The 27516-nt window shown below is 42.1% G+C and overlaps 1 protein-coding gene and 1 long non-coding RNA gene across 3 annotated transcripts; one reads left to right on the top strand and one right to left on the bottom strand.

The window, feature by feature from the left end:
• On the bottom strand, positions 1–23752 carry sdc4 (syndecan 4). Of its 2 annotated transcripts, none has more exons than XM_044182921.1 (5): positions 23344–23752; positions 6262–6466; positions 6078–6121; positions 5481–5679; positions 1–3861 (listed from the first exon to the last, which is right to left on the bottom strand). In XM_044182921.1, the coding sequence occupies exons 1-5, from the start codon at positions 23395–23397 to the stop codon at positions 3710–3712; spliced, it is 654 nt and encodes a 217-aa protein (XP_044038856.1). In that variant the 5' UTR covers positions 23398–23752; the 3' UTR covers positions 1–3709. The 2 variants fall into 2 exon arrangements, with proteins under 2 accessions (XP_044038856.1, XP_044038848.1); XM_044182913.1 differs by having other exon boundaries at positions 6262–6469; positions 23344–23700.
• On the top strand, positions 8941–26576 carry LOC122869703. The gene is made up of 3 exons (XR_006376385.1): positions 8941–11190; positions 14022–14075; positions 26531–26576. It is a non-coding gene; the product is annotated as an uncharacterized LOC122869703 (long non-coding RNA).
• The last annotated feature ends 940 nt before the right edge of the window (positions 26577–27516 follow it).

Raw genomic sequence — 27516 nt, forward strand, 5'->3', positions numbered from 1 at the left:
TTTTAAATGTTAATGTGCATAAAAATAGCTTTATTTCCAATAATAAAAATCAGAACCTGCATGCAGAAACCAATGATTCATTGGCTTCTCCACTCCATTGGTGATTCACATGTGATGTTTGTGACATTAAGCAGCAGAATATACATTTCTCTCCCATGCTCCCTGACCAGACCTGGGGCCGATTACCACCTGAAACACTTTGTTTTTTCTCCGCCGGGGTCGGCTCATCCCGTCAGAGACAGCTGACCCGCACATTTAAACTCCCTCAGAAAAAGACACAGTGAAATCACAAAAATTGCCAAAACCTAATCAAAAAGTGACTCCCGTCTGAGGTCGAGGTCAGCTGACTGTTGTTGAAACAGTGTTTTCTTGATTAAAATGTTTGTTTCTGGGGAGATAAAAAAGGCCTTGAACGAGTCTTCAGACGTTGATATAACTGGGCGGCAGCTCGTGTAGGCAGGGGACCTTGAATTTCCAAATACGTCGCGCTCCATTTTGGCTAAAAAGATAAAGTTTGTTTTTCGTAATCAACCCCAGGTCTGCTACCGACAACATGGCTCATCAGCACAACATCCCCTGAACGAGATGAACACCACCCACATAAGCAATCCTTCTACAAAAACAAAAAACATAAATACAAAAAGCAAAAAAAAACGTCTAAAAAGATAATAGAAACTCTTACAAAATAAAAAGTTTCAAAACTATTTGCCTCTGAAAATCTCAAACTAGTGTATATAAAACTTTTAAAATCACATATACAACAGCTTAAAAATGGGGAAAACACCCCAACCTGAAAGAAGGCAATAAAATAATTTGACAGTTAAATTAATACAAAATAATAATAATAATAAAAAAAAACAAAAAAACAAGTTGATCTACTGGAGGAAAAGACAAATGGAGGAGGCGCGTTAGTATTAGCATCGGTAGTATGAAACTCATTTACAGTAATCACATGAACGTTACTGCTCGGGAAAAGAATCAAAAATAAAAAACAGGAAAAACAATTTGGCATTTAAATATTTGGTAGATATTTTTTCGGTGCCAGGATGTGGCTAAGTACCAAGTAAATAATTTTTTTTTTTTGTGTGTTTTATTGTTTTGTTTTTAGAACTAATGACTATATACAAATCCTTAATGGACCAGTCTGCGCGCGGCTGTCTTCAGCTAAGAAACGTCAGCATCAAACCTGTTCATCATGGCTTCAGTGAGAGCTCATAGACCCCACAATGAAAACATAAAAAAAACTAACAAACTGTCAGTGTAGCTTATTGAGAAAGCATCAACCCAATGATTTAAAAAACAAAACAAAGTACCAAAACTACCAGTTTCTCCGATCACAGAGCTTAAACTTTCTTTTCATTGGACAAATAATCGCGACATTTACTGGTTCCATGAATATAAAAGTGTTTTTTTTTACAAGTTACTGAATATGTGCACCTACGTGGTCAGGCATGAAGTGGAAAGCTTCACAGAACAGTAAAAGGAAGTGAAGTACAGTTTGACATCTTGGGAAATACGCGTATTTGCTTTCTGAGGATCGATAGCACTCTCATATCTGTCTGCAGCTACAGCTAGCAGCTAGGTTAGCTTAGCACAATGACTGGAAGCAAGGGGAAACAGCTAGCCTGGCTCTGTCAAAAAAAAAAAAAAAAAAAAAAAAAAAAAAAAGGTAACTAATTAAATTTACATTTTTAAGGGGATTCAGTTTCTCAAGTTCGAATATATCTGACTTGGCGCTTTGATATGGAAGTTCCTGAAAATCAGAAAACGCGGACGACTCATGTCAGCCAAAGTCCAGTGCAGTCAAACCCAAATGTATCGGATATGAACGTTATGTTGTCTGTGTATAGCATCTTAACTCTCACACAGCCAACTCTGTAATCATACAAATGTCTCGAGTTGTTTGAGAGAGAGAGCCAGGCTAGCTGTTCCCACCTGTTTCCAGTCTTTATGCTAAGCTAAGCTAACCACCCGCTGGTGGTAGCTTCATATTTGAACAGAGACGCGAGAGTCGTATCAATCTGAACGCATTTCCCCGAAAAAAAACTGTCCTTTAAGCTTGAATGTGACTGTGAAAGAGGGTCGGCAGCTACCGTCGTCATGGTGTCGAAACTTTGCTCCCTTCACACATGACCAAGCTCTCTGTGTGTGTGTGTGTGTGTGTGTGTGTCACCCTGTAGGTGAAGAACAAACCCTGGTAATTATTATAGTGGTCAAACATCTTCCAGGCTTTTGAAGTACTCTCCAAAAAAGGACAACACTTTGCAATGCAAGAGTGTGTGTGTGTGTGTGTGTGCGAACACTTGTACTCGCTACATAGTGAGGACTGAAACACACTTTGTTTTTTTAAACCTATAAAGTGAGGACATTTTGGCCCGGTCCTCACAACTTCAAAGGGCTGTTTGAAGGTTAAGACTTGGTCTTAAGGGTTAGGTCAGGGTTAGGGAATGCATTATGTGAATGACGGTCCTCACAAAAAGATAGAAGTACAAGGGTGTGTGTGTGTGTTACAGTAGTTGCAAATTCCTCTCCCGGATTAGTTTAGCTTACTTATCTGGCGCTACCTGCCAGACTGATGGGACTTTCCCCCCCACACGAGGAGATACAAGAATGTTTAAAAAAGACAAAAAAAAAAAAAAAAAAAAAGGTGTATTAAGCTAATGTAATGAACTGCTGAATCTGAAAAATGTGCAGAACGTTAACGGAATCATCTCATGGCGATCGTTCAGCACTGTGTGCAGGTGGAAATCAGCAGAAACGCCTCGGCCCTCATCACCATCACCATCTCTTCCCTCGCTGTAATTTTAGGAGCACCGTGAGGATGAAAATGAACGAACACTGTAATTATTAACATCGGTTCTAACGGATGACTGCACAGCGCTACAGTGACGGACGCTGCTCCCAAATCCAAATTAATCTGAACAACAACAACGAACTCAATTCTTTCTAATCATGACGCGATCTTTAATAGAAAACTGAAGTTTTTCTGCATTACAAAGGAGTTGTTTTGACAAAAAAAAAAATAAAAAATATATATGTATATATAATAAAAATGTTAGCAGTAATTTGCTACAGTAATGTGAGAAGCTGCAGTCCAAGAAACAGGTTCAGCAGAAGACGAGGAGGATGACGGAGGGGGAATAAATAACTGGACTGTTAATGCGTACCATACCGAGACAAACGTCATTGCACAGTGTTAGTGTTTTTAACTGGAAGGTGGGAAAAGAAGAGAGGAAGGGAAGCGACGAGGAAGAGGAGTTAAAAAACAAAAGTTCTCCAAGTCCTCAGTTGTAAGTTCTGTTGTTTCTGTCTCTCGACGACGTGGGGACAAAAGAATAAAAACACAAGACTAAAAAAAATAAAAATAAAAGATCACCGTGTACCACAGCTGAAACAGTCCTCGTCTGTTGCTCCTTTTCCTTGTTTGACGAAACCAAAAGAGAGAGACAAGCGGACCAACAAAGCCTCTGATTGGTTGAGAGAGCACCAGTAATATTAGTATACATCAGGTAGGAGGAGTCAGTCAATCGATTGTGTTGTCGAGGCTTCTCTCCTGATTTGTTATCGAGCGTCAGTCCGCTGAAGAAAAGTGAGGAGGAGGAGGAGGTATTATGATGAGGCACTGATTGGGTTTTTAAGGGCGAAGGGAGTGAGGTGTGTGTTTGTGTGTGGTGGAGGCAGAGGAGGAGGAGGAAGAGGTGGTGAGGGTCTATGCGTAGATCTCTGTGGTGGGGGCCTTCTTGTAGATGGGCTTCTTCCCCAAATCGTAGCTGCCCTCGTCCTTCTTCTTCATGCGGTAGATGAGGAGGAGGATGAGGAGGACGGCGAACATCAAGCCGACGGCGCCGCCCGCGATCAGAGCTGCAACAGACGTACGAGAGAGGAGGTTAGACTTTTTAAAGCAGGAGGAGAAGAAGAAGGAGGAGAAGAAGCAGAAGAAGAAGCAGGAGGAGAAGAAGCGGAAGGAGAAGAAGCAGCAGGAGAAGAAGAAGAAGAAGCAGCAGGAGAAGAAGAAGAAGAAGCAGCAGGAGAAGAAGAAGGAGAAGAAGAAGGAGAAGAAGAAGGAGAAGGAGAAGAAGAAGAAGCAGGAGAAGAAGAAGCGGAAGGAGAAGAAGAAGCAGGAGAAGAAGAAGAAGAAGCAGCAGGAGAAGAAGAAGAAGAAGCAGCAGGAGAAGAAGAAGGAGAAGAAGAAGGAGAAGGAGAAGAAGAAGAAGCAGGAGAAGAAGAAGAAGAAGCAGCAGGAGAAGAAGAAGGAGAAGAAGAAGGAGAAGGAGAAGAAGAAGAAGCAGCAGAAGAAGCAGCAGGAGGAGAAGAAGCGGAAGGAGAAGAAGAAGCAGGAGAAGAAGAAGAAGAAGCAGCAGGAGAAGAAGAAGAAGAAGCAGCAGGAGAAGAAGAAGGAGAAGAAGAAGGAGAAGGAGAAGAAGAAGAAGCAGGAGAAGAAGAAGAAGAAGCAGCAGGAGAAGAAGAAGGAGAAGAAGAAGGAGAAGGAGAAGAAGAAGAAGCAGCAGAAGAAGCAGCAGGAGAAGAAGAAGGAGAAGAAGAAGGAGAAGGAGAAGAAGAAGAAGAAGCAGAAGCAGAAGGAGAAGGAGAAGAAGAAGAAGCAGCAGAAGAAGCAGCAGGAGAAGAAGAAGCAGAAGAAGAAGCAGAAGATAAAACCTCTCAGTAATCTGGGGTTAACTCATTCTGGTCATCAGTAAGTCAGACCTGAGGAAACTAAGTAAAGATGCTCTGAGCTGATCTAAAGAATCAGTATCCGGCCGATCGGGTATATTTTAATCGAGTGATATCTGCTAAAATAAATCCGATCACAAGCCGGTTCTCGCTTTCCTTCACCTTCTCCCAGTTAAACTTTCAGAATGGCCTCCGTATCGGCAGATATCAAATATTGGACGCCTCGGATCAGGGCCGTTAAAGCTGATGAACACATCCATAATTATAAAAGTGTGTTAACTATTAACTTTGAACTCACGAAGATTTGAGTCAGCGTACAGAGCGGTCATCAGCTGCAACAACAAGTCCAATCATCTACTGTACCTCCATTAACATTTAAGTTGTTTTTAATCCAACTACAGTCGAGTGTGGGGAACTCAAAACTTTCCTGACGGCCTCGTGTAGGAATCATACAGCCGAGGAAATGCTTTCATGGTTCTTTTTCTTGACCTGCAAAGATTTCTAAATTCCTCTTTCAGTGATACGGCTGTTTGTCGTCACAAAATTGGCCCGTATCTCCTCCTCAGCCTACGAGGACTTCTGTCTTGCTGAAGAATAATATTTGTGTTTTCCTTTCCAAAAACACAAGATATTTTTCAGCCAAAGCAGCTGTTATTTTTTGTTTTTAAACTCTTGATTTAGGAGGCTGGTGTCAAAATATTTAGATAAAAAAAAATCCAAAAACCTCCACCAATCCTGTTACTTTAAATACAGAAAAGGTTTTGTAAATCAAGACATTGGCAGGCTCAACACCTCCGTTGCGTACTGACCTGCCAGGACCTCCGTCTTGTTGAAGATGCTGTCGTCGCCGGCGTGGGCCATGAGGACGTTGGACGGGTGCTCCTCGCTGGACTCGGCCTCGTTCCGCAGCATGGGGATTTCGTTACTGCTCTGGACGATGTCCACCTCGTCGACGGTTGGCCGCACCGGGCGCTCCACCTCCGAGATCTTGTTGTCGTTCACGTCGGGCTGAGGATGAAGAGAGAGGGATTCAAAAACACCGTCCTGCTGTCTTCACACACACACAAAGTCTTTAAACTGTCGGTGTGTCTGCACCAACGTCGCCATATCAAATGTACACACTGTACAAGTGATTTTGATTTAGTCTACAAACAGGTCCATCGTATCGTATCATAAAAACGCTGCGGACAGAACGACAAGAACAGCTGGTTTTACGACACGAGAAGTGAATATTGGTAAAAGCTATGATCTGTAATCAATCTAATCTCCATTGTAGAGACATGGAAAGGGAGACATTTGAAACACTTAAAGCCTGAATTATACAACAATTGGGAACGCAGCCCAGTGAATGACAGTATTCTTCATATTTATCTTACATGAAATCTGAAAATCTAGACGTTTCTCACCTTAGCTGACGTCTTGGACTCTGTTCCAGGCGACACGGTCGTTGCTGTGGAAAGAAGCAGATTCTTCATTTAATCTTAAACGTTTTAGATAAAAAGTAGAAGAATACGTGTCTTTAATAATTACAAGATAAAACATCTGATTTTAGTTTAAATGGGTAGGTTTAAAGTGTTTGTAAAGACTGACCTCCGTCACCAGATCCAGAGAACTCGTCCTCGTCCTCGTCGTCGTCCTCGTCGTCGTACAGCGCGTCGGGGTAGTAATCGTCGTCCGTGAAGCCGAAGTCCGAGCCGTTCGGGGAGTCTCCCGATGACTCCAGGTCATCGTGGCGCGTCGACATGGCGACCGTCTGTGTGGTCTTCATGGGCATCCATGTCTCCGTCTCCCTCACCTGCTGGGACACCGGAGACAGGGCAGGGGGTCAGAGGGATAAAAATCACCAAGGTCATTCAAATTCCTCCTCCGAGCGCTGTGGATATCGGCTCTAAGTTTCACGGAAATCCATTTCATACTTGTTGAAATATATTTCACTAAAAACCAAAAAACAAAGTCAGAGGATTCGCCCGCAGGCTCTATAATCACACGGAGAAACTACCGTTCGCCACCAAATAACAGTGCACCTGCTCCACCAGCCATTACAGCAGATAACCAGCCATCACCTCCCTTTCTCCTCTAAACCCCGGACAACACAGAAGGCCTCTCGTCCTGGATGAACTGTTCAGAGATACGACCAGGAGAGCAAAAAAAGCAGAAAAACACTTATTACCCGGTCCAATTGCACGGTGGCTACGTGAGCCGAGACAAAGCGGAAACCCTGACGAAACTAAACCTGCACATTACAAGACTAACCGGAGAGCACCCCATCCTCTCAGGCTGCTGGCTTTTTATAAAGAGAATGACTTATACGGTTTTTTAAAATCATTAGATTCTGTAGTGCTACAGGGTCGTCGCGTTCGGCCCACTGGATTTAATTAACGTGCAAACAGAACAAATTATAAATGTCGGTGTAAACAAACGCACGTCCACGCGTCTCCCTGCCGTCCCGACGCCACGCAGGCAAACTCTTCTGAAAGAGAAGCCGCTGTTAGCTAGCGGCAGCTGTTGCCACAACTGTGTGCACCTGATATGAAGGTGGTTTGATGGGAAAATGAAGAGATATGTAAAAAAAAATATCTCAAAAAAGTTCCTGTTTTGTTCAGAGAAGTGTTATAAAGGGAGTTTTTTCTTTTCTGACTCTTATGTTTCTAAGATGGATGACCTGTTTTTATAGTGTATCATATTGTTTGCTAGTACTTTCTCCTGTGTGCACTGACGTAAAGGCGAGCTGCTGTAACAAAGAGTTTCCCTTCGGGGATCAATAAAGTATTTCTGATATCAGTAAAGTGCCTGAAATTTAAAATACATACTGTACATGTGATGAGATTCACAGGAACTCTTCACTTGCTAGGTTAAAAATTACTATATCACTACTGAGAGACTGCAGATAAATATTAAACACGAGAGAGCTAATTCATTATTAATCTATATTAAATCATTAATTCCATAAAATGGCAAAAAAAAAAATAAAATAAAAATAGCTCAGAGGTCTGAGAACAGAAGGTGACGTCTACAAAATGTCTTGTTTTGTCCGACCAAGAGACCAAAAATATTCAGTTTAAAATAATATTTTTAATAAAAAACAAAAACATAAAAGCAGCCAAGATTATATTGTTCCAGTTTCCCAGTTGGGAGTATTTAACAATTTAAAAAAAAAAGACTTTGTGACGATCACTAAAATAAAAGTCGCAGCCCTACGTGAATAAGCTTAACATAACGAAGACACGTCGACCTCCGTTAATCACATCAGCACACTTCATTTCACTGACCGTTTGCTTGGTAATCAGCGTGAATGGGATTTAAAACACAGAGCTGTTAGGTGTGTGTGTGCACTTTAAACGCATTCATCAGCCTAATTATCATTGCAGCACACACACACACACACACACACTTAATCAGTATTAGGGCTACACTAAACAGAGGGACGGGGAGGCAAAACGAGTTTTCCATCCACGCTGAAATTCACCAAACACTACAAATCCAGCAGTACGGCATTTCTACCAGTCTGCTGTTGTTTTCAAAAAGTACTCCATGTTTCCATGAAGACACCTGAGATTAAACGGCAATAAAATACCTCGATGTCTTGTTGAAAACATTTTAATCCCATCAGTCAGTAAATAAAATCGACGCAGAGCTGAAACAAGAGCAAATGATTTGTCAATTGACTGAACATTAGTTGGCAGCAATTTAGAAAAATCAATTCGACGTTTCAGTCGATTAAAATAAACGTAAAGACTTATTTGCTTTTCTCCGTTTTAGAGCAATTTAAAGCAAACTGGGGTAAATTTTTCAGCTGCTTAAATGTGAATATTTGCTGCTGTTTTAAAATTGAATATTTCGGGGTTTTGTCCAAAACAAGACATTTTACATCTCCGCCATAATTAATAATAATTGTGCAATATTCTGTTTACTACTCAAGTGCAATATTAGTTTTCCCATGTTAGTTTTTCTTATTACTGTTACGGATATACCTCAATTACTCTCGACAGTACATGCACCTCCGCTTTTACTACTATTTATTACATAATTAGTGACATTGTATTTATACTGTACTTCACCATCTACCAGTAAACCCACTTGGTACTCGACACTTAGTTTATCTTATTCCTTTACCAACATGTTACTTAATTTATTTCTGACCTGTTTATAGTGTATAATATCGTTTTCTCCTGTGTGCACTGACGTAAAGACGAGCTGCTGTAACAAAGAGTTTCCCTACGGGGATCAATAAAGTATTTCTGATTCTGATTCTGATTCTGATTTTAAAAAGACGTCAGCTTGAGGCTCTGGGGACTTTTATTTAATTTATTTTTTTTTAAGTCAAAGAACTGTAAACGGACTAAATGATTGATGTATTAATTGAAATAAATAAGCAACAGATATGGTAATAATCATTAGTTGCGGCCCACTTCCACGAGGCCCGACTGATAACTAACATTGATCACACGCGGACAATAAAGCAGACGGATTGACGACACGTTACGTGACAGGAGGCAGCCGATCAACATGTTTCGTAAGACAGCAGTTAAAGACTCAAGATGGAGGGGGGGTGGGGAGGGGGGGAGAGCTTTTTCTTCTTCACTGAAACCTTCAATTTACTGAGAACAAAAGCTGACCACAAAAATCACGCTGGCGACAAGCCTGGGTATCCAACAACATCCTCATTTTACTCTCCCTCCCTCTCTCACGAACGCACAGACTGAGTTCTGTTGACATCATGAGTTCGCCTCATAATTACTTCCATCCGAGTCTCGTAAGGGGCCTTAATTTGAAGGGTTAGCCTCCCCCCTCCCCCCTCCAAGCATTATCTGTGTGCTCAAATACTTGGCATAGCAATGATGTGTGTTTGAAGGTAATCCTCGCTGTCTCTCCCCTTAAAAAAGTAGCCTGTATGACTAGAAGGACGGGAGGGAAGCCCCCCCATTGTGACTGCACAAGGGCTTCAACCAGGGGCGGCCATTTTGCTGCGATTGCTCTGAGCAACCAGGCGGGCTGAAGAGCACTCCTGCGCTCGGCGCGATTTCTTTTACATTTTCTGGCTTCTTTGTTTTTAAATTCACTCTCCCTTTATTCCTTTTCAGCGTTGTTTGTCTCGCCATGTGCATGTGTGTGAGATCCCCCCCCCCATCTTTCCAAAGAGAGGCCAATAAAACTCCGCTCCAAAAAGAAAATCCAGAGTAGTTTTAGATCCTCGATCACAGCGGTTCCAAAAAAAATAAATGTTTGTGTGATTTACCCACACACAGTCAGACGAGCTCATCCACGCCACCCATCGTGTTTTAAACAGACTCTTTAGTGTTATTTAACACTATTAATTATACAAAATTGTTAGAATATTTAAATATTTCATGGAGTTGGGTCAGTTTGGTCGTGCTTGCATTCGTACAGCTCCCACTTTGCGTGGCGCGGGGTGGATGCTTCGGTCCGTTATCCATTACTTTTAGCTAACTATTTCAAATTCTCTGTTCGCTTGCTAACAAGCTAACTAGGCTCCGTCTCAATACGTGGTGTTACAGCCGAGGTACGTATTGTGCAGTCAGTCTATCATCAGAAACGCTTTATTGATCCAAACTCTTTCGTTACAGCTGCTCACTGTCACGTCAGCGCACACAGGAACAGAAGCACTAATAGAAATATAAATAATAATAAAAATAAGTCCACAACGAGACAATTATTTCTAGTAAGAAATAAGAGATGTGCAATTCAAAATATATAAAACACTATAATACAGCTAAGATTAATTAATCACAGCTGGTGGCTCAATTACATGTACTAAAGATCAACATCATACCAATTTGTAATCCTATTTTCCTCCTTAATACAAATATATGGATATATTTTTCTAAATCAAATCATAATTTTGTTCCCACGTAAGCCCTGGCAACTACAGGAGAAACCCCCTGGGGGTTCAAGTAGCCCTGGTTGGGGATCACCGCTCTATTATGTCCTCATTTAAACCCCCATACACGGGGCACAGGGGCGCTGTGATCCTGTGTGTGTGTGTACTTTATCCTAAACCTTAAAATGGTGACTACCGGCTCTTCGTTTCCTCGCCGCGGCGTGCTGGAACAAGCCCACTGCGTCACATTACAGGAATCACACTCATTCGGAGGATAATGTGGAGTCAGGCTTATTCGATTACGTATGCCAGCATGAGCCATATTCACTCAAATGGCTCTTTTTTTTGCCCTCGCACTAAATATTTTACGTCATTCCTTGAGGCATGTTTTAATCTGAGTTTTTAAAATCAGCTTTTTGCTGAGCATGCTGGTCTTTTACTTGAGGGATTTATGCATTTGTGCTTTTCTCACTAGTTTGAAGCGGGCGGGACGCCGGACTTCCACGCACCAATACGGATTTAGCTAAATTTTAAATGAAAATAACGGCAGTCGAGGGGGTCGCTCTGAAACCAGGTGCTTTAAAACGGGACCGCTCACACCTAAAGCCTCTACAAATCAGTGTGCAGTAAGCGGACGAGACAGAGACGAGATCAGCCCACCGCACACACCTCTGCTAGAGGTAGGATTACAGCTACAAATCTTATCTGTTCAGCCCAAAAAGTACTATTTGTGTTTTTTGACTTCCACACAGAGTTTGTCTGATAAGCGAAAGAACAAGTTCAATACCCAGAAAAGCCAATATGTTCATCCCCGGCCCTGGAGTGTTAATAAACCCCTGACCTTTAAACCCCCCCTACGGTGAAATGTGGACATACATGCGAGTCCTGGAGAGACGTGCTAAAAAGAAACTCCACCATTTGCAGCCTTGTGTGCTCTCAAACAAACAGCACAGGCCGATGGAGACCTGTCCCAACACGCCAGGTTTATTCAGTAAGAGGGGAGGAACCAAAAGATCAAAAAGCTGAGGGAGTTTTTGTTATGCTTAAGTAATGATGGCAGCCACTGAATTTACTATCAGATGTGGGGGATATTCCACCTTTACTAAATTCCAGGAAGCAGAGCCAGGATGGGATTCAGGCCAAGTCCCAGTCTGCCTTGGACAAAAAAAAAAAAAAAAAAAACAAGTTCAATCCAAGAATGTATTTGGGGAACAGCACTCCCACAACAGAGCTGAGGATGAAACTGGAAGTCTCGGTTTCACACGAGCGCCATAACAGCCTATAATAAGACGTATTTAAAACCCCACAGAGGATGCAAGCGGTGCGTTACTCCATTTCTGTACAAACAAAAACAAAGAGGCGTGCGTGCATTTTACACCAACTAGCATCTAAACCAGCACAGACTGGCGAAGAGAAAGGAGAGGTTATGTAACCAAGTCAACATGGAAATCAGCTCTCACAAAATGACTGAAAGAGACTGTCTGTTTAACCCAGGTCCATCATGGCTGCCTGCTGGCCGAGTACTGGACTTAAGTCTCCTTTTTCCTTTCTAAAGTGTCAAGAAATGTAATAAACAGGAAACGTTGGGGGGTTTTGTAGGAAGTGAAAATAAATGTACATGTCAGCCATGATTCATTCTCTAACTCTACAACTAAGTTAGCTATAAATCCATTCATTGGCTGTGTAACCAAACACTACCATTATCCCCTAGCACCACTTCCACATACAATCCCAGAGGAAAAATGGTCACGCCCTCATGTTAAGCCTAATGTGTTCACAACAAACACAGCCGTAACGGACTCCGCAACACAAACCCTGGCGCTTTTAAAAAAAGCAGAGCGCACTGTGGTTCAGAGGAAAGCCACAAGAGGCTAACCCAACATCCTGCGAGCCTGATTGCTTGAGGATAACGACATACTTCGTGTACAGTAAATGCACAAGAATGCATGAGGGTGACGCTGATGCTTTTAACAAAAAAGGTTTCCAAGAATGTGGAGATCCTAAAAAGCTCATGATTACGATCTCTGCAGCTAACCATTGTTTTCGGGAGAAACCAAAAGTATGTCCATTAGGCTTTTATGTATTGTGTCACTATAGCAAAGCTTCTGAAGTAAAGTTTGGTCAACCATTTAAAAAAAATAGGCACTTATGAGCTAAACAGATCACCATTTTGTCCTCCATCAGTGACTCGCAGCCTCATTTATTCTGCAGCAGCCGATAAACAGCCGGATGTGGATTACAGCCAAAACAAAAGATTTCCAGCCAGTCAGACTGGATTTAATGAAGAGAAGTGGGAAATAATATTTCTGTTTGTGATTAGCGACACACTCCATTTGAAGCACTTAATCTAGTTTTGTTTCCAACAATGGAGTTCTCATAAAAGACTTTAGTTATTATTAGTTCAGATGACCTTTAATCTGAGGCTCTTCGTCTCCCACGAAGGTCATCGAATAGCTAAACAAAGCTTTTCCTTGTTTAATGAAAGCCTCTTAATTGCAGAGCTCATTTGGCCTCGCAAAGCGAAAAAACACCCACAAGGCTGCAGTCCGACCATGTGACCTAGACGTCGCCTCGGTCAGCAGATTGAACCCCACAGGATGTGAATTAAAACCGTGTGTTTCGAAAAACACAAGGAAAGCTAACGTATTTACATTTGCACCAGCAAACTGATTAACCACTTAAATTGTGTGGCCTATAAAATGTCAGGAAATAGTAAAAAAAAAAAAATGCCCATCACAATTTCCAAAAAAAAGCCCAAGGTGACGTCTTCAAATGTAAAATGAAAAAGAAGCTAGAGCTAGATAATGTCTGGCATTAAAAAACGACTAAATCGATAAGCAATAAAGTTGCAGATTAAATGAATCAACAGGAAAATAACTGATTAATCGCTTCAGCTCTAATCATAAATAAGTATTGATAATTTAGTTGACTCTGCGGGCTATTAACATTTGTTCAGGAGTATCTTAATGTTTCCACCAGGACTTCATGATGTAGGGTCAGATTAATGGTTGTTTCCCCGTCTTGCCACACACTTTACCCCTCAGTCTAGCCTCTTGTCCCGCCCTGGTTTATCCTGCCTATCTCAGCACGGAGGTCCTAAACTTTCCAGTCCCCCCCCCCAATTGTCCGCATTCACTGAAAGGCAGTCTGTCAAGACACCCGCCACCCAGCCTTCGGCTCTGTCCCTTCCTTTGACGCCAAACAATGCCGGTGGACTCCTCAAGAGCATATCAATGACCAAGGTAGCCGGGGATAAGCCTCCAGCGGCCTCCCTTCATTAAACCGGGGAAACAATCCCTCCATCTGCCGCCACGGAGCGAGGCATCTGTTCCATTCACACGGCGGCGGCGTGGAGGAGGCACAAAGTGTGAAGAGACAGAAAACACACCAGCACGGCAGGAACGCGCTTCCTTATTTCTTTGTGACGTCCGACGTCTCTTGACCTTTTCGAGAAAAGCAACAGTCATTGTCGTTTTCTAAACCTCTCTTCCCGTCTTCCATGTGATTTCAGCTGGAGATTAACCTCAGCAGCCAACATGAATGGAAGATATGGTTTTTGAAAAAGGTAAATCAGGATGTGTGCTACTCTCTTAAACCCCCCCATCCTTCCTTCCTCGTCTTTCCCTTGCCTCTCCACATTTCACTCCCTCCATTTCTGATCCTGTTTTTCAACCACCCCCTTTTGCACCATGTATTGTGTTGCCTGTTCTGCTAGTAAGATGCACTTCTGACCCCTGACGTAACTCTGCTAAAAAGGACACACACACAATCTTATGTAAGACGAACAGTCACAGACTCGCTTCAGGAGTCCAACGCCTTGAGTTTATGGTATCCAAAAAGGGCCACACATAAGGAGCGATCTATTATGGGGTCAATTACTTTGTTAAAATCATGAAGTTGATCCATTTCAGACTATTTCCATTAGGGGCCTCATTTGTCCTTTGATAAAAAAAAAATCACCTAGAACGAATGCTGCATGCTGGACTTCGCTGGAACTCCAACACCCACCTACCTTTGCACTTTCGCTTCGACAGCCGAGCTCTAGATTCCTTCTACCTACGCCCGCTCTATCTATAGCAGCGTCTCCACCTACCAGCACCACGTGAGACTCTATAGAAAAAGTCCCAGCAGCCCTGATCCCAACAGCGTACAGTCGGAGAGGTTGGGCTTGTATGACGAGTTCTCTTCATTTGGCCATCAATTTAGTTTTGTTTGCGGTAAGGAAACTCCCAGAGAACGCCACAAGAAATCTACATATTCAGTCTTTACCATGGAACAGCTGCAAAAAAAAAAAAATTACCATAAAAAAATTACCTAATTAAGAATAAATGTTCTGTCACTCATAAATAAATAAATAAACGGCTAAAGGCAACGGCTAATTGTTTCTAGATGGCCACTCCCGGCGGACCGCAAGGCCTCCGCTGCACACACAAACACCGAGTTGACGGACATGTTGTAAACTTCTGAGATACAAAACACTGCAGAGTGTGAGTAATGTTCAAGCAGAAAGTTTAAAATCCATATGGGGGCTGCAACTGACGATCCTTTGTAGATTAATCGATTGGTCTATTGAATGTTTAAAAAAAAAGGTCCTTTAGTTTCTCAGAGCCCACGTTAACGTCTTCAATTTGTTTGTTTTGTTCCTAAAGATTTTTAATTTACCGTCAGATATGACAAAGAACAGCAGTCGGAGAGGTTGGGCTTGTATGACGAGTTCTCGTCATTTCTACTTAATCGGGGCAGTTCTCTCTTTATCACAAAAGACAAATATTGCTCAGTAGAGTGAGTAATATTGTTGCATTCAACTTTGTCAATGACCTGGACCACTTGTTTTCTATCTGACTCAGTTCCTCTCCTGCCTGTTGGAGATTAGACAGAAGCTGTACAGACCAGGCCAGCTGTGCAGCAGACAGTGCTGATTCAACCTCCACTGATAAGCCTAATTGAGTTTTGACGAGCACCTCCCGAGGGAACGTTCCTGGTCTTATCGTAATGGCCTTTATTGGTCACTCCTGATGAAGCCATCCCGACATGTTAATCGGATGATTCCCCCCCACGACTGGTAAAGCAGAATGCCTGCAGCGAGTCAAACGCTTACAGAAGCCATTGCCTCTCCAACGTCTTCCTTACTCTTTGATGTCACTCCCTCAGGCAAGCATATCGCTGCCTTGCATCAAAAGGCATTACAGCCCAATAGACTAAATGCAAGCTACTGCGGAGGAGGAGTTGTTATCAGCTGAAAGATCGGCTGGAGGCTTTAAAAACGGCAGGAAATAAGAAAAAAGGAAGGAAAACAGGAAATGTCCGTCTAAGACAAAATCAACTCAGTGTTTAATAAAAGCATACGAATCATGCCAGTAAACAACTGACTTATTTATACTTAAGTGTTTTTGGGACACGTGAGAAAGCCCCCTTTCCTTCACAGCGGAGGATTAGTCACAAAGACCCCGATTCATTTTCAAGAGGAGATGCTTAAAAATCGACTCTTTATCCTTCATCAGTCCAATTTCCAGTTCATAATACCAGTACGCAACCTTCACTTTAGCTTAATTTAAAAAAGAAAAAAGAAAAAACGGGGTCTTTGTTAGCTTGCCAGTTACTCAGAACAATTTCCTAAATTGAGAAAGACGCCAGACACACTGTGAACAAGTCTCATGTTAGAAGAAAATGTAATTTAAACTGACATTGATTAACGCAGCGGCAATGTTTAATCCCACTCGATCGAGAGATCTCTTTATGGTCGGCGGTTAATCTTCAACTTCTTCCAGCACATATTAATGGATGAGCTGGCCCGACTCACAACATGGGACAAGTCACATTACGAACAACGAGCATCAGAGACAAAACTTTCACGGAGAGAAATTTGTTGTTCGGCTTAAGTTTCTGGTGCTGATTAACGTGCTGAGGCAGCGGCTGTACTTTGACTAGAGCCGTCAATACAGATGTGCGCACTGGAAATGTTCTTGCAAGTCCACCGCTCTGCCACAAAGACTGAACGCCACACCAACAGAAAGAAACAAATAAAGCTGAAACAATTAGTCAAGTGACAGAAAATTAATCTGTAACTGTTACGATAAGCATTTTCTCTCTTCAGTAATTTGTTCAACCAAAGATGATCTCATTTCAGCTTCTCAAAATGAGAGACGCGCCGCTTTTCTTCGTCATATATTGAAGTAAAATGTGCGTCTTTGGGTTTTAGACTGTCGGCAGATTTATTGATAATGAAAATAATCGTTAGTTGCAGCTCTAGGACCGAGTATCTATTTAATATATTGTTGCTCGTGGAAAACAGCAATGTAAACATAAGTAACTGTTCGCCGTTTGGGGAAATGGACTTCGCTAATAAACTTCACTTCCTTGCCAAGAGATAGAGGAGGAGATTGATACCACTAATGTCTGTACAGTAAATATGAAGCTACAGCCAGGTAGCTTAGCACAAAGACTGGTACCTTTTCCTAGTCTTTATGCTAAGCTAACCATCTTCTGGCTGTAGCTTTATATATACACGTTACATACAGACACGAGAGACGTAGCAATCGTCTCGTCGAACTCTTGGCAGGAAAGCGAATAAAACATATTTCTCAAAATGTCAAAGTACTCCTTTAAAAAAAAAAAAAAAAAAGAGATGTTGAGTCTGGCAGACTGAGGAATGTGTGGCTCAGTTAAGTAGCCAAAACCTCGGCTACACAGCCGGCCACCACATTCCTCTCTTCTGTACGAGCCCAGGCTCTCCAAGCACACAGAGAGGGAGACGCGATTAAGAGCTTGGGCCAAGCCACCGAGGACTGCCGTGACGGTTCAAGGTTTAAGGTTCATGGTTCGACTGCAGGCTGCTGGGAAGGGTGTTAACGCGGGCCGTAGTGCTGCTTCTCGTAGCCCCACCCTCACACTAATATGTACTAAAAGTATGTTTAAATGAGCCTGGGTTTTTAGGGAGGGATCACATTTACGCAGCATGGGTCCCGATGCATTAAAAAAACGGTAATATTCCTGTACTGGGGATACTTTACACACCTCCCTGTAACCTTTACTGGTGAAAGCACTGCTCGAGTGGGAAAACCCATACATCAGCAACTTTTCTCTCCTCCTCGCTTGAAGTTTACACAGTCGGTACTTTATGTGAAAGAAAAATACACCGACATCAGCAAATGATTAAAAACACAGTTCTCTTAATTTCTACTTAGCGGTTGTGATCTTCAGCAGTAATAATTTAGTGTTGTTGTCTCAAGCTCCGTCACCTCATTAGTAAAGGAAACACACACACACACACACACACACACACACACACACACACACACACACACGAGTTCATCATAGCTCAGTTATGTGGATTTTGAAACAGACGAGGCTGGCTCTGATGTTGACATCAGGTTTAGTGGCTGGTGCCCACATGTGCTGGCTGATTGAGCCACCGGTGGTCTAACGTAGAGAGGTAGACCTCACACACTGTGGTACACAACGTGACACGTGTGCACACGCACACGCACACACACACACACACACACACACCACATCAAAGAGGCGCTGTATTACTGAGATATTTGGCAGAAGGATGACTGAATAAGGGGAAGCCCTCAGACCATCAATTTAGTTTTGTTTGCGGTAAGGAAACTCCCAGAGAAGAAGAAATCTACATATTCAGTCTTTACCATGGAACAGCTGCAAAAAAAAAAATTACCATAAAAAAATTACCTAATTAAGAATAAATGTTCTGTCACTCAAATAAATAAATAAACGGCTAAAGGCAACGGCTAATTGTTTCTAGATGGCCACTCCCGGCGGACCGCAAGGCCTCCGCTGCACACACAAACACCGAGTTGACGGACATGTTGTAAACTTCTGAGATACAAAACACTGCAGAGTGTGAGTAATGTTCAAGCAGAAAGTTTAAAATCCATATGGGGGCTGCAACTGACGATCCTTTGTAGATTAATCGATTGGTCTATTGAATGTTTAAAAAAAAAGGTCCTTTAGTTTCTCAGAGCCCACGTTAACGTCTTCAATTTGTTTGTTTTGTTCCTAAAGATTTTTAATTTACCGTCAGATATGACAAAGAAAAAGCAGCAAATCTTCGCATCCGAGACGTTAAAACCTCACTGCGACTCTACTCCACGTAGCCAAGATTTATACATAACTAAAAGCCATACGGTACACAAACGTTCTCTAAAAAGTATTTTTATATCTATCTATCTTCTGAAAGTGCCGATCAACATCCCAAAAATTACGTAATCACATTGCAGAGAGGAGATATTAAGTCGACATTATTGGGATATCTGATTTAGTGGCCCAGCCCTGGGGTGGAGCATTTTGATTATTACATTTCATGCACACATTCTCCGATTTTAATGTCAGATACATCTGCTCTGCTGACAGTTGCTAACGGTCTGGCTTCAGGCCTGGAACAGCCATCTGTCAGAGTGTGACAGGGTGTCCCGGGACGGCAGAGGCAGGGGCTGCAGGACCGACATCAAACGGCCTCCCCTCCAGGCTTCACCGATACATTTCCCCAATGGAAAAACACAGCAAGGTTCATATTCCACGTTCTGCTGTGGGCCTCTGTACTTTTTTTACTAGTCCGCCACGAAGCCACAACAGCTTCTCTTTTCAAGAACGGAGGAGGAGGAGGCGGTGAAGAAAAGTGGCGCGTTAAGCTGCATGTTTCCCAGGCTGGCGGCGTAAAAAGGAACGCGCTGGTGGTCAATTTATTTTGTTACGGGGGGTTAAAAGTGTGTGTGTGTGGTGTAAATATTGAGACGAGATTCTCTTTGGTTTTGATAAAGAAAAACCTTTGGTAGTTACGTGGTTTGTTCGTGAAAACTGATCGGTTTAGATTAACATTTAATCTGCAACTATTCTGACGGTTTCGGTTAATCGTCTTGTCATTATTAAGCAAAAAATACCAAAACATTTGATGGTTTCCAGCTTCTTAAAAATGTGAGGATATGCTGCTTTTCTTTATCAAACATTATAAAAACAAAGAAAGGAAGAAAAGAAACTAAGTATATTTGGGTGTTGGGCAGTTGGTCATACAAAACAAGCAACTTTAAAGACATCAAGAGATCATCATCATCTAGAAAATAAATCAGATTAATCGATAACGGCAATAATAATTGTCAGTTGCGGCCTTTTATACTGGTTCCCTGCTGTTGAGGATCCAGGCTATGTTTAACTAGAAAACGACTTCAGCAAAAAAAAGATTCCACAAAAGTTGGATGAAAGTGATATAACCAGAACAGGACGTTATGGTCGACTTCGGTCCTAAATGTATTCATATAGTTCCCGTTACGACTGCCAGAATATGTAGTGGTTTAAGAGGAGGAGGGGGGGGGTCAGATCCTCGACTGCTCTCCATCACGGACAGGAAGGACAAAAACCTCCCGTCTCTCCGTGCCAACATTCCTCGGCCCAAAGAGATTTTATAGACCAGCGGACAGCAATGCAGGAACCATTATTACATCCTAGTGATACTATTTATCACGCTGCCTCCTTTTCACCACCGCGCAGGCATTCACCGCACCCCATCATGCAAAAAGAGACAACGACAAAAAAAAAAAAAAAAAAAAAAAACCTGGCTCATTCTCGTGCAAATGATTGGGAGCTAAATGCAAAACCAGTGGCATTCCAGCGAGATATAACAAATGGACTCGGCCCAAAGGCTTCAAAGGCAACAAGCTGAGGTTTGGTGGTGCAACATGGATTAACTCCGGAGGAAAGGGGATTTTTTTTTAACCCTGATTAACCACCGCAGGTGCCATGACAAGCACATTTTGGTAAATTAAGGTTATTTGACATTGCTAATTAAAATGAAAACCACAAAAAAAAGAAGACTTTTAGACCAGTTAGTTCAGCTTTTTCCCCCCCATGTGCCTTTTATTTAAAAAAAAAAAAGACAAAAAAACAAAGTTAATCTACTTTCTTATCTTTCACCTTCACCCAATACTTCGTCACGAAGGACTTGTCGTGACTTGTGTTTCCATACATGGGCAGAAAACTGCTGAGGTCAAGGGAAAAAAGGCAAGACGAACAGGGTTTGTCGGTCCGGTCTACAAACTGATAAAACTGCACACGAGGCCTCAGCCCAGCATATCTGACAGAAATCAAAATGGTCGACTTAAAAAAAAAAAAAAACACTAAAAGCATAACTTCCCAGAATTAGAAAATAATACGTCTCTCGGCATCCAGTCGATAAGAAAGCCAACTCAGGCCATTGATAAAAACATTCCAATCATGCCCGTGGCTCCCAAAAGTCCCATTGCCTCTATTGTCAGGTAGCGGGACATTGTTATCGATTAGCTGGGAACGCCAAACCCACATACCAATAATGACCTCAGTGGGTGGAGGGAATAAAAGGGCTGCGAGGAGGAGGGAAGGATTGTCATAGCTCAGAGGCTAAGTATCCATCAAAGGAAAGTGTAGCGAGAAGAGAAAGGGAGTAAAGCCTCCGAGGCTTACCTAGGAAGGACAACAGCGAGGGACAGACGTGGAGACGGACTGAGTAAAGACTAAAGAAGGAAAAGCCGAAATGTGCACTTAACAACTCAAGGACCAAAAAAAGAAAAACAACAACAAACAAACAAACAACTTGATTATATATTTTGGTGGGAAAGCTGTACGTGTATCCACACTGCTAGGCTAGAGGAAAAGGAGCGTCCCTTATGAAAGGCCCCAGGGCCCTATTGAGATCCCTCCAAGTGTGCAAAATCCCCAAGAGGGCCGGTCAAGGTCACCAAAGGTCACATTCCAGAGGGGAAAATAAAAAAAAATAGAAGAAGAAGAAGAGGAGGAGACGAGGGAGAGGGGGGGGCGACAGCAGGTTGAGGCAGAGTGAGCAAGCAGAAGCTACATGGCTTCGAGGAATTCAACAGGTTGTAAAAAAAAAAAAAAAGGCGAGGCGGCCCCGGCCGGCAGCGTGCGGCTCGCTGGCCCGCGACAGCGACGTGCTGGCGGAAAGAAGCGTCCGGAGCGTTTCTGGCTCCGCGTGGGAAATTTCAACGCGTCACAGCACGTCACACTGAAGCGCGTGACGTTCCTATCTTTGAACATATTTTTTTTTAAACCAGACTACACAGAAGTACGACACATATTTCAGGCACGAGCTCCATCCTGGAATCACTTTTAAAGGCAGCGTGTTTGACCAGCTGCGATTATTTTGACAGATATTACGATACGATTCACGATTGGGATATTGCGATCTCGATAAAGTTTTGTTTAAATCGTGCAGCCCTGGAAATTAGTATTCAAAAGATGTAGAGAATGAGGTCGGACATGAATGACAGCCGTGCTTTTTTTTTTAAATAATATTTTTTTAAGAGAGGGACAGAAAACAGAAAACGAGAGATGCAAGTTCACTAACAACGAATTCTCCATTATGCTCAAAACACAAATCGATCATGCTAAAAAAAAGCAATACAAAGTCACAAAACAACCACCTGTGTGTCAATTTTATTTACTTTAATTACTTTATTTAAAGCTGCTAATTTTGGCGTGTCCTGTATTGTGTGTATGGGCAGTAATTCACGCCCAAACACGCAGTAAATCGCAGGTTTTTGTGCTCAGTTCTGGTCTCCATCTTCTCTACATGAACAGTAGAAGCGGAGCTGCTGAACAAATGCTTTCTGTCAAGAGTCGGTGCTTGTATGGGCGATATAAATCCAATCATCTCTACCCATTCACACACACACACACACACACATATATATACACTGCCATCACATGGCAATCCCTTAACTTTGGGTAGAGCGGGACGGGGTCAAAGCACGACACTCTCGGGTGTTTGAATAAACACACATTTCTTGAATAGTTAATGAAGAAACCAAGCTTGGGTGGCAGTAGAATAAAGGTGACAACAGTCTGACTATATGCAGCAGAATGATGAGTCTGGAGAAAAGACGTGACAGAAGAAGAAGAAGAAGAAGAAGAAGACGAAGAAGAAGAAGAAGACCACGCAAACTGGGGGTTTGTGTTTCACAATGCAAAAAATAAACCCCCAACAAATCTGGATATAGCTCATCCTGAAAAATAATACAGGATATAACTATTAAAAGCTAGAAAACTGCACATGGAAGACCTGCATTTGTAAAAAAAACAAAAAAAAAAACAAAGTGTCAGCCACATCCAGTTCAGTGACGCTCCTCATCTCTCAAATTCTTTGGGCATTAAGTCACAACACAGCAAGAGGCTGTTTGACTTATCCCCAAAAAAGCACCAGCGGCTCAAGAAGAAGAAGAAGAAGAAGAAAGAGAACAATAACTAATCATCTTTCGCCCATGTTTAAACTAAGCAGTAGCCAATTTCTGCACCAAAAAAAAACCAATCATATCCAACAACAACAACAACAAAAACAATCTCATGGAAAAGAGACACTAACACCACAACACATGGGGATCCACAGCTTTACAGGCACATGCTTGTTCAACAGGGGGATGGGAGGGGGCTTTCTTTGGCTAATTGATTAAAGAGTCCTTCATATAAAAGAAGAGCAGCCCAGATGCCCCAGTTACTGGCCCATCAGAGCCCATCAGAGCCCCCCCCCCCCCGGGCTGGTCTGGACTGGACTTTAGCATTTTAGCTAGCTGGCTAACAACACTGAGGCTCTTTGGACTATCTACCTAATCAAGTTTGTACAACACCAAACTTGTTCTGTGTTGGTATGAGATTAAAAAACAAAACATTAAAACGTTACCGAAAACAGTTAAAATCAAAGCTACGTGAATTATTCCTCGCAGGGTAAACTTAAAAACTAGTAGCGTACTTTTTTAAGCTAGCGAAGTTTCTTAACTTGTGCCTTTTTAACGTTAGCTCGCTGTTAGAAATGTTCATTAAAACAAACTTACCGACTCTGAAAAAACGGAGGCGGATAAAATCAACACGAGGCAGAGGCTGAGCATGGTTGTCCTCTCAGGTAGCGTTTAAAAAAATAATAATAATAAAAATAATAATGATGATGATAAAGTCTTGAAATGTTAGCTTTGCAGAGATTTAAACCAGTGGGGTGACTTGAGTTGTTTCGCAGTAGTTTTTGAGTCCCGATATAGTCCAACAAGTGGTAGAGAAACTGTCCCCCTTGGCTGGCTCTTGGCTGGCTCTTGGCTGGCTCTTGGCTGGCTCTTGGCTGGCTCTTGGCTGGCTCTTCTGCGGCTCTTCTGCGGCTCTTCTCCCCGGTGTCCGGTCGACTTAACTGGGGCTCCCACCGTCTGACCGGCTCTATATTTCTGACGCTCTAACTCTCCCCCAACTCTCCTCCAATCAGCGACGAGCCGTGACGTCGCGCTCTCTCTCTCTCTCTGCCTTCCCCATGATTTACCGTAAAGCGCGTCACAGCTTGGCCCCGCCCATTGCGCCCGCTTACCCGGATGCGGCCGAGAACACGGCAGGCTGGTGCTTCAAAATAAAAGCATAAAGCAGTTTACGGAAGTTCAATGATTGCCGACACAATATTTGCGTTTAAGTGTCATTTAGAGCCTCTGTACGTTATATGTATTTATGGGGCGTGCAAAACATAAGTCTCAAAAGACATGTGGACACAATATGATTTGAATAGTTGACACTGTTTTGTCTCTAAAGTTTTTATTTCATTCAATTTTGTATTTTTTAGTTGTCATATATAATTTGGCTTTAAAATTGTAATTGTGAACTTTTGTGATTATATGACTTGACTGCAATGTCCCTTTGGGATTAATAAACTACTCTATCTATCTATCTATCTATCTATCTATCTATCTATCTATCTATCTATGGCTTCACTATTTTAAAAAGGTATAGAGTATATATGAAACAGCAGGCTTAGCATCAAATATAAAATTTGATAGATATTAAGAATGACGCACAGGAATCAATGGTTTATTTCTGAAAAGTCTGGAGTTGCAGCCAACTGCTATTGTTTATCTTCATTAATTACATGATAACAAGCTAATGGTGGGTCATTATCTTATCTACCACAGTGTGCGGTGGCCTACCAGACTTTGATTAAAGGTGATTGTTTTCCCATCAGATAAGGATAAACTTGGGAGTTAAATAATCGTTTTTAACATTGTTGTGGGTGTCCACATACTTTTAGCCATATATGTATGATAACATATCCTACTTTAGGCAATAGCCTGCATTCGTCACAGGAGTTTTTTTGTTTTTTCCAACACTACAGGAGTCAAAATACTGTGTATAAAACATAATTAGGCTCTATCAAATACTAGTGATACCACAGAAGTTACAAACCAGGAAGACCAGGAAGTCTTAATTCCCATTAGGGACATTTTAATGTCCGCATTGAGTCATGCTCGTTTGGTTTTCTGCACGTTTGGCTGCAGTTTCCGTGGAAGGGAAGCTGCTTGTCCGCGGGGCTTTTGTGCTGCTTCACGGAAATTGTTCGAGTGACGACATCTTCCGGTAAAAAGTTCCTCTCTCTCTCTCTCTCTCTCTCTCTCCGGGCTTCACCGCTTTCCGTTTCCAGATGTTTTTACTCTCCAGAGCCTTTCCCTGGAAACAACAACAGCGTTGCTCACTGTTTTCATTTTCCTCTGCGAGGCGTTGCATCATCGATGTTCTCACTCTCGTGTATATTATTGTAACAGGCTGCTTTAGTATTTAAGTAAAAGTACTAACACCACGCTGTACAAATACCCTGCTACAGGTAGAAGTCCTGCGGTGAAAATGTTACTTAAGTAAAATATATATAAATAATAATAAAACTTTATTTATAGAGCGCTTATCAAAACAAAGTACAAAGTGCTTCACAACAGGAGAAATAAAACACCACAGTGAAAGATGAAATATAAAGAAATAATATAAACAGTTCAGGTAAAATCAGGATCTGCTTTCAGATAAAAATGTGTTTTGAGACGAGACTTAAACGAGGACTCTGACTCAGACAGCCTGATGTCTTCGGGCAGGTTGATCCAGAGCCTCGGGGCCCTGATGGCCAAAGCTCTGTCCCCCTTAGTTTCCATCCTGGACTCAGGAACAGACAGGAGACCCCTGCCTGAAGATCTCAGACTATGTGAAGCTTCATAAGGGATTACAAGGTCTAAAATATAGTCTGGAGCCATGAAGAGCCTTAAAAGTAATCAACAAGATCTTAAAATCAATCCTGAAACCAACAGGGAGCCGATGTAAAGAGGCTGAACCAGGTGTGATGTGGTCGCACCTCTGGGTCCTGGTTTACAGCCGAGCAGCTGAGTCCTGTACAGTCTGCAGTCTGTCAGAGTTTTTAGATTAAGACGAGTGAACGGGCCGTTACAGTAATCGAGGCGTGAGGAGATAAAAGCACGAGCAACAGTTTCTGCAAAAGTGTGAGAGTGTGATCAGGAAAAAGCCCTTAAAGCATTAAAGCAGTGCAGCGTCCCTGTGGCTGCTGTGCTGTTATATATTCTATCATCAGGTTATTATTCCTCGTGCATTAATGTAAAGCAGGATGTTGCTGCTGCAGCTGGTGGAGCTGGAGCTCATGTTGAACCGGTTTGTATCGGACTGCAGCTGACGATGCTTTTCATTCTGGATCCATCTGCTGATTCTTTTCTCCGTCGATCCATCGATCGATCGATCGGTTTGTGAAACTCGTGAAAACAGTGAGAAACGCCCAAGAAACTGGAAACTAAAGCTGCCAGATAACTGTATCGAAGTAAAAAGTATATATTGTAGAAGTAGAAAGTAGCATAAACAGAAAAGACAAGTACGAGTACCTCAAATTTGTACTTAAGTTCAGTGCTTAGTGAGTAAATGTACTTTATTCTGGTTATAGTGACATTATCCAGGCGACTGTTTGTGATAGTTTATGTACTTTATGATTTCTTTAATCATCAGCAGCATTTCAATGAAACTGCTATCGTGACTGTTACTGTAATTGTATTGTTATCGAACTGCAGTACAACTTCTAGTACACATTTTGTAATGCAACTGTGGAGGTGGGTATGGGTAGCTTTAAGCTGCAGAGGGAGAGGTGGGGGAGTTGCTCAGGTGAGCAGCATCAAGGAGAGATAATTGGCACAGCTGAACCCAGTGAACTAATTATTCTCTCCTTAAATACAGTAGCATGCTGGACAAGGAGGGGAGGCGGTTGGAGAGCGGACGGAAGAAGAGCCAGAAAAGAAAGCAAGAACGACCAAAAATAAAGAACATACACTGCAACCCTGGTGTCAGCGTGGTATCTCAGGGCCAAGACGAACTCTCGGTAGCACGATTACGCTACAGCAACGTTTTTAATGTATATTTATTTATTCATATTTTAAACATGAAGGGTTGGGACCCCCACCATGGCCGCGAGATAATTTTACACGCGTTTATTATCTGTATTAAACCTTTAATAGAGAAGAAGAAAAGAAAAAATAAATAAAAATAGAAACAACACAAAGAAGAAGAAGAGGAAGATGTGTCCTCACTACAGTGAAGATCCACCCATCTACATTCATTTCATCCATCACCTCCATGATTTCACTTTACTATTAAAGAGCTTATCAGTTAATATTTGTCCTTTTTATACATTTATTCCGAAGGAATTACACCTAATAAGAAGGAAAGTTAAATCTAATCTGGACCCATAAAGTAGAAAAGGCCTCTACATTTATTCAGATAAAACAAGGAGAAAACCTTTTCTAGTCACAACCAGTGGACAACCGGCATCATGTTGTTTCAAAGGGTCACTAACCAAAAAAGTAAGTTTGTGTGCGTCTTCTTTACGTCTGCAGAGTGGAATGAAAAGGTTAAGTTTGCTGCATGTCAGCTATCCCGTGATACGGATCTACATTATATGCTTTTTAATTAAGTTGCCACATAATATGGGGAATTTTCTGCTCTTTTCTGTCACTGTGCCATTAAACACCAGAGGATGAAGCAACAGAAAGATAACACACAAAGAAGAGAGATAAGAACAGATAACACACACACACACACACACACACACAAAAGATAACGTAAATCTGGAAAAACCCAGGCAAAGACATGTTGGAACTGTGTGTGTGTGTGTGAATGGCTCTTTGTATTTGTTTTGCATGCTCACGTAAATTTTCTTTTGCCAG

Source organism: Siniperca chuatsi, linkage group LG2 (genome assembly GCF_020085105.1).
Source record: "Siniperca chuatsi isolate FFG_IHB_CAS linkage group LG2, ASM2008510v1, whole genome shotgun sequence".
Taxonomy (NCBI): Eukaryota; Metazoa; Chordata; class Actinopteri; order Centrarchiformes; family Sinipercidae; genus Siniperca; species Siniperca chuatsi.

Bases quoted from the DNA above. Each gene is read 5' to 3' on its own strand.
- sdc4 (XM_044182913.1), bottom strand. From the start codon at position 23,397: ATGCTCAGCCTCTGCCTCGTGTTGATTTTATCCGCCTCCGTTTTTTCA. The intron at 6,122-6,261 runs GTCAGTCTTTAC...TTCTTTCCACAG, and splicing joins CTCTGGATCTGGTGACGGAG to CAACGACCGTGTCGCCTGGA. The intron at 3,862-5,480 runs GTCAGTACGCAA...CGTCTGTTGCAG, and splicing joins CAAGACGGAGGTCCTGGCAG to CTCTGATCGCGGGCGGCGCC.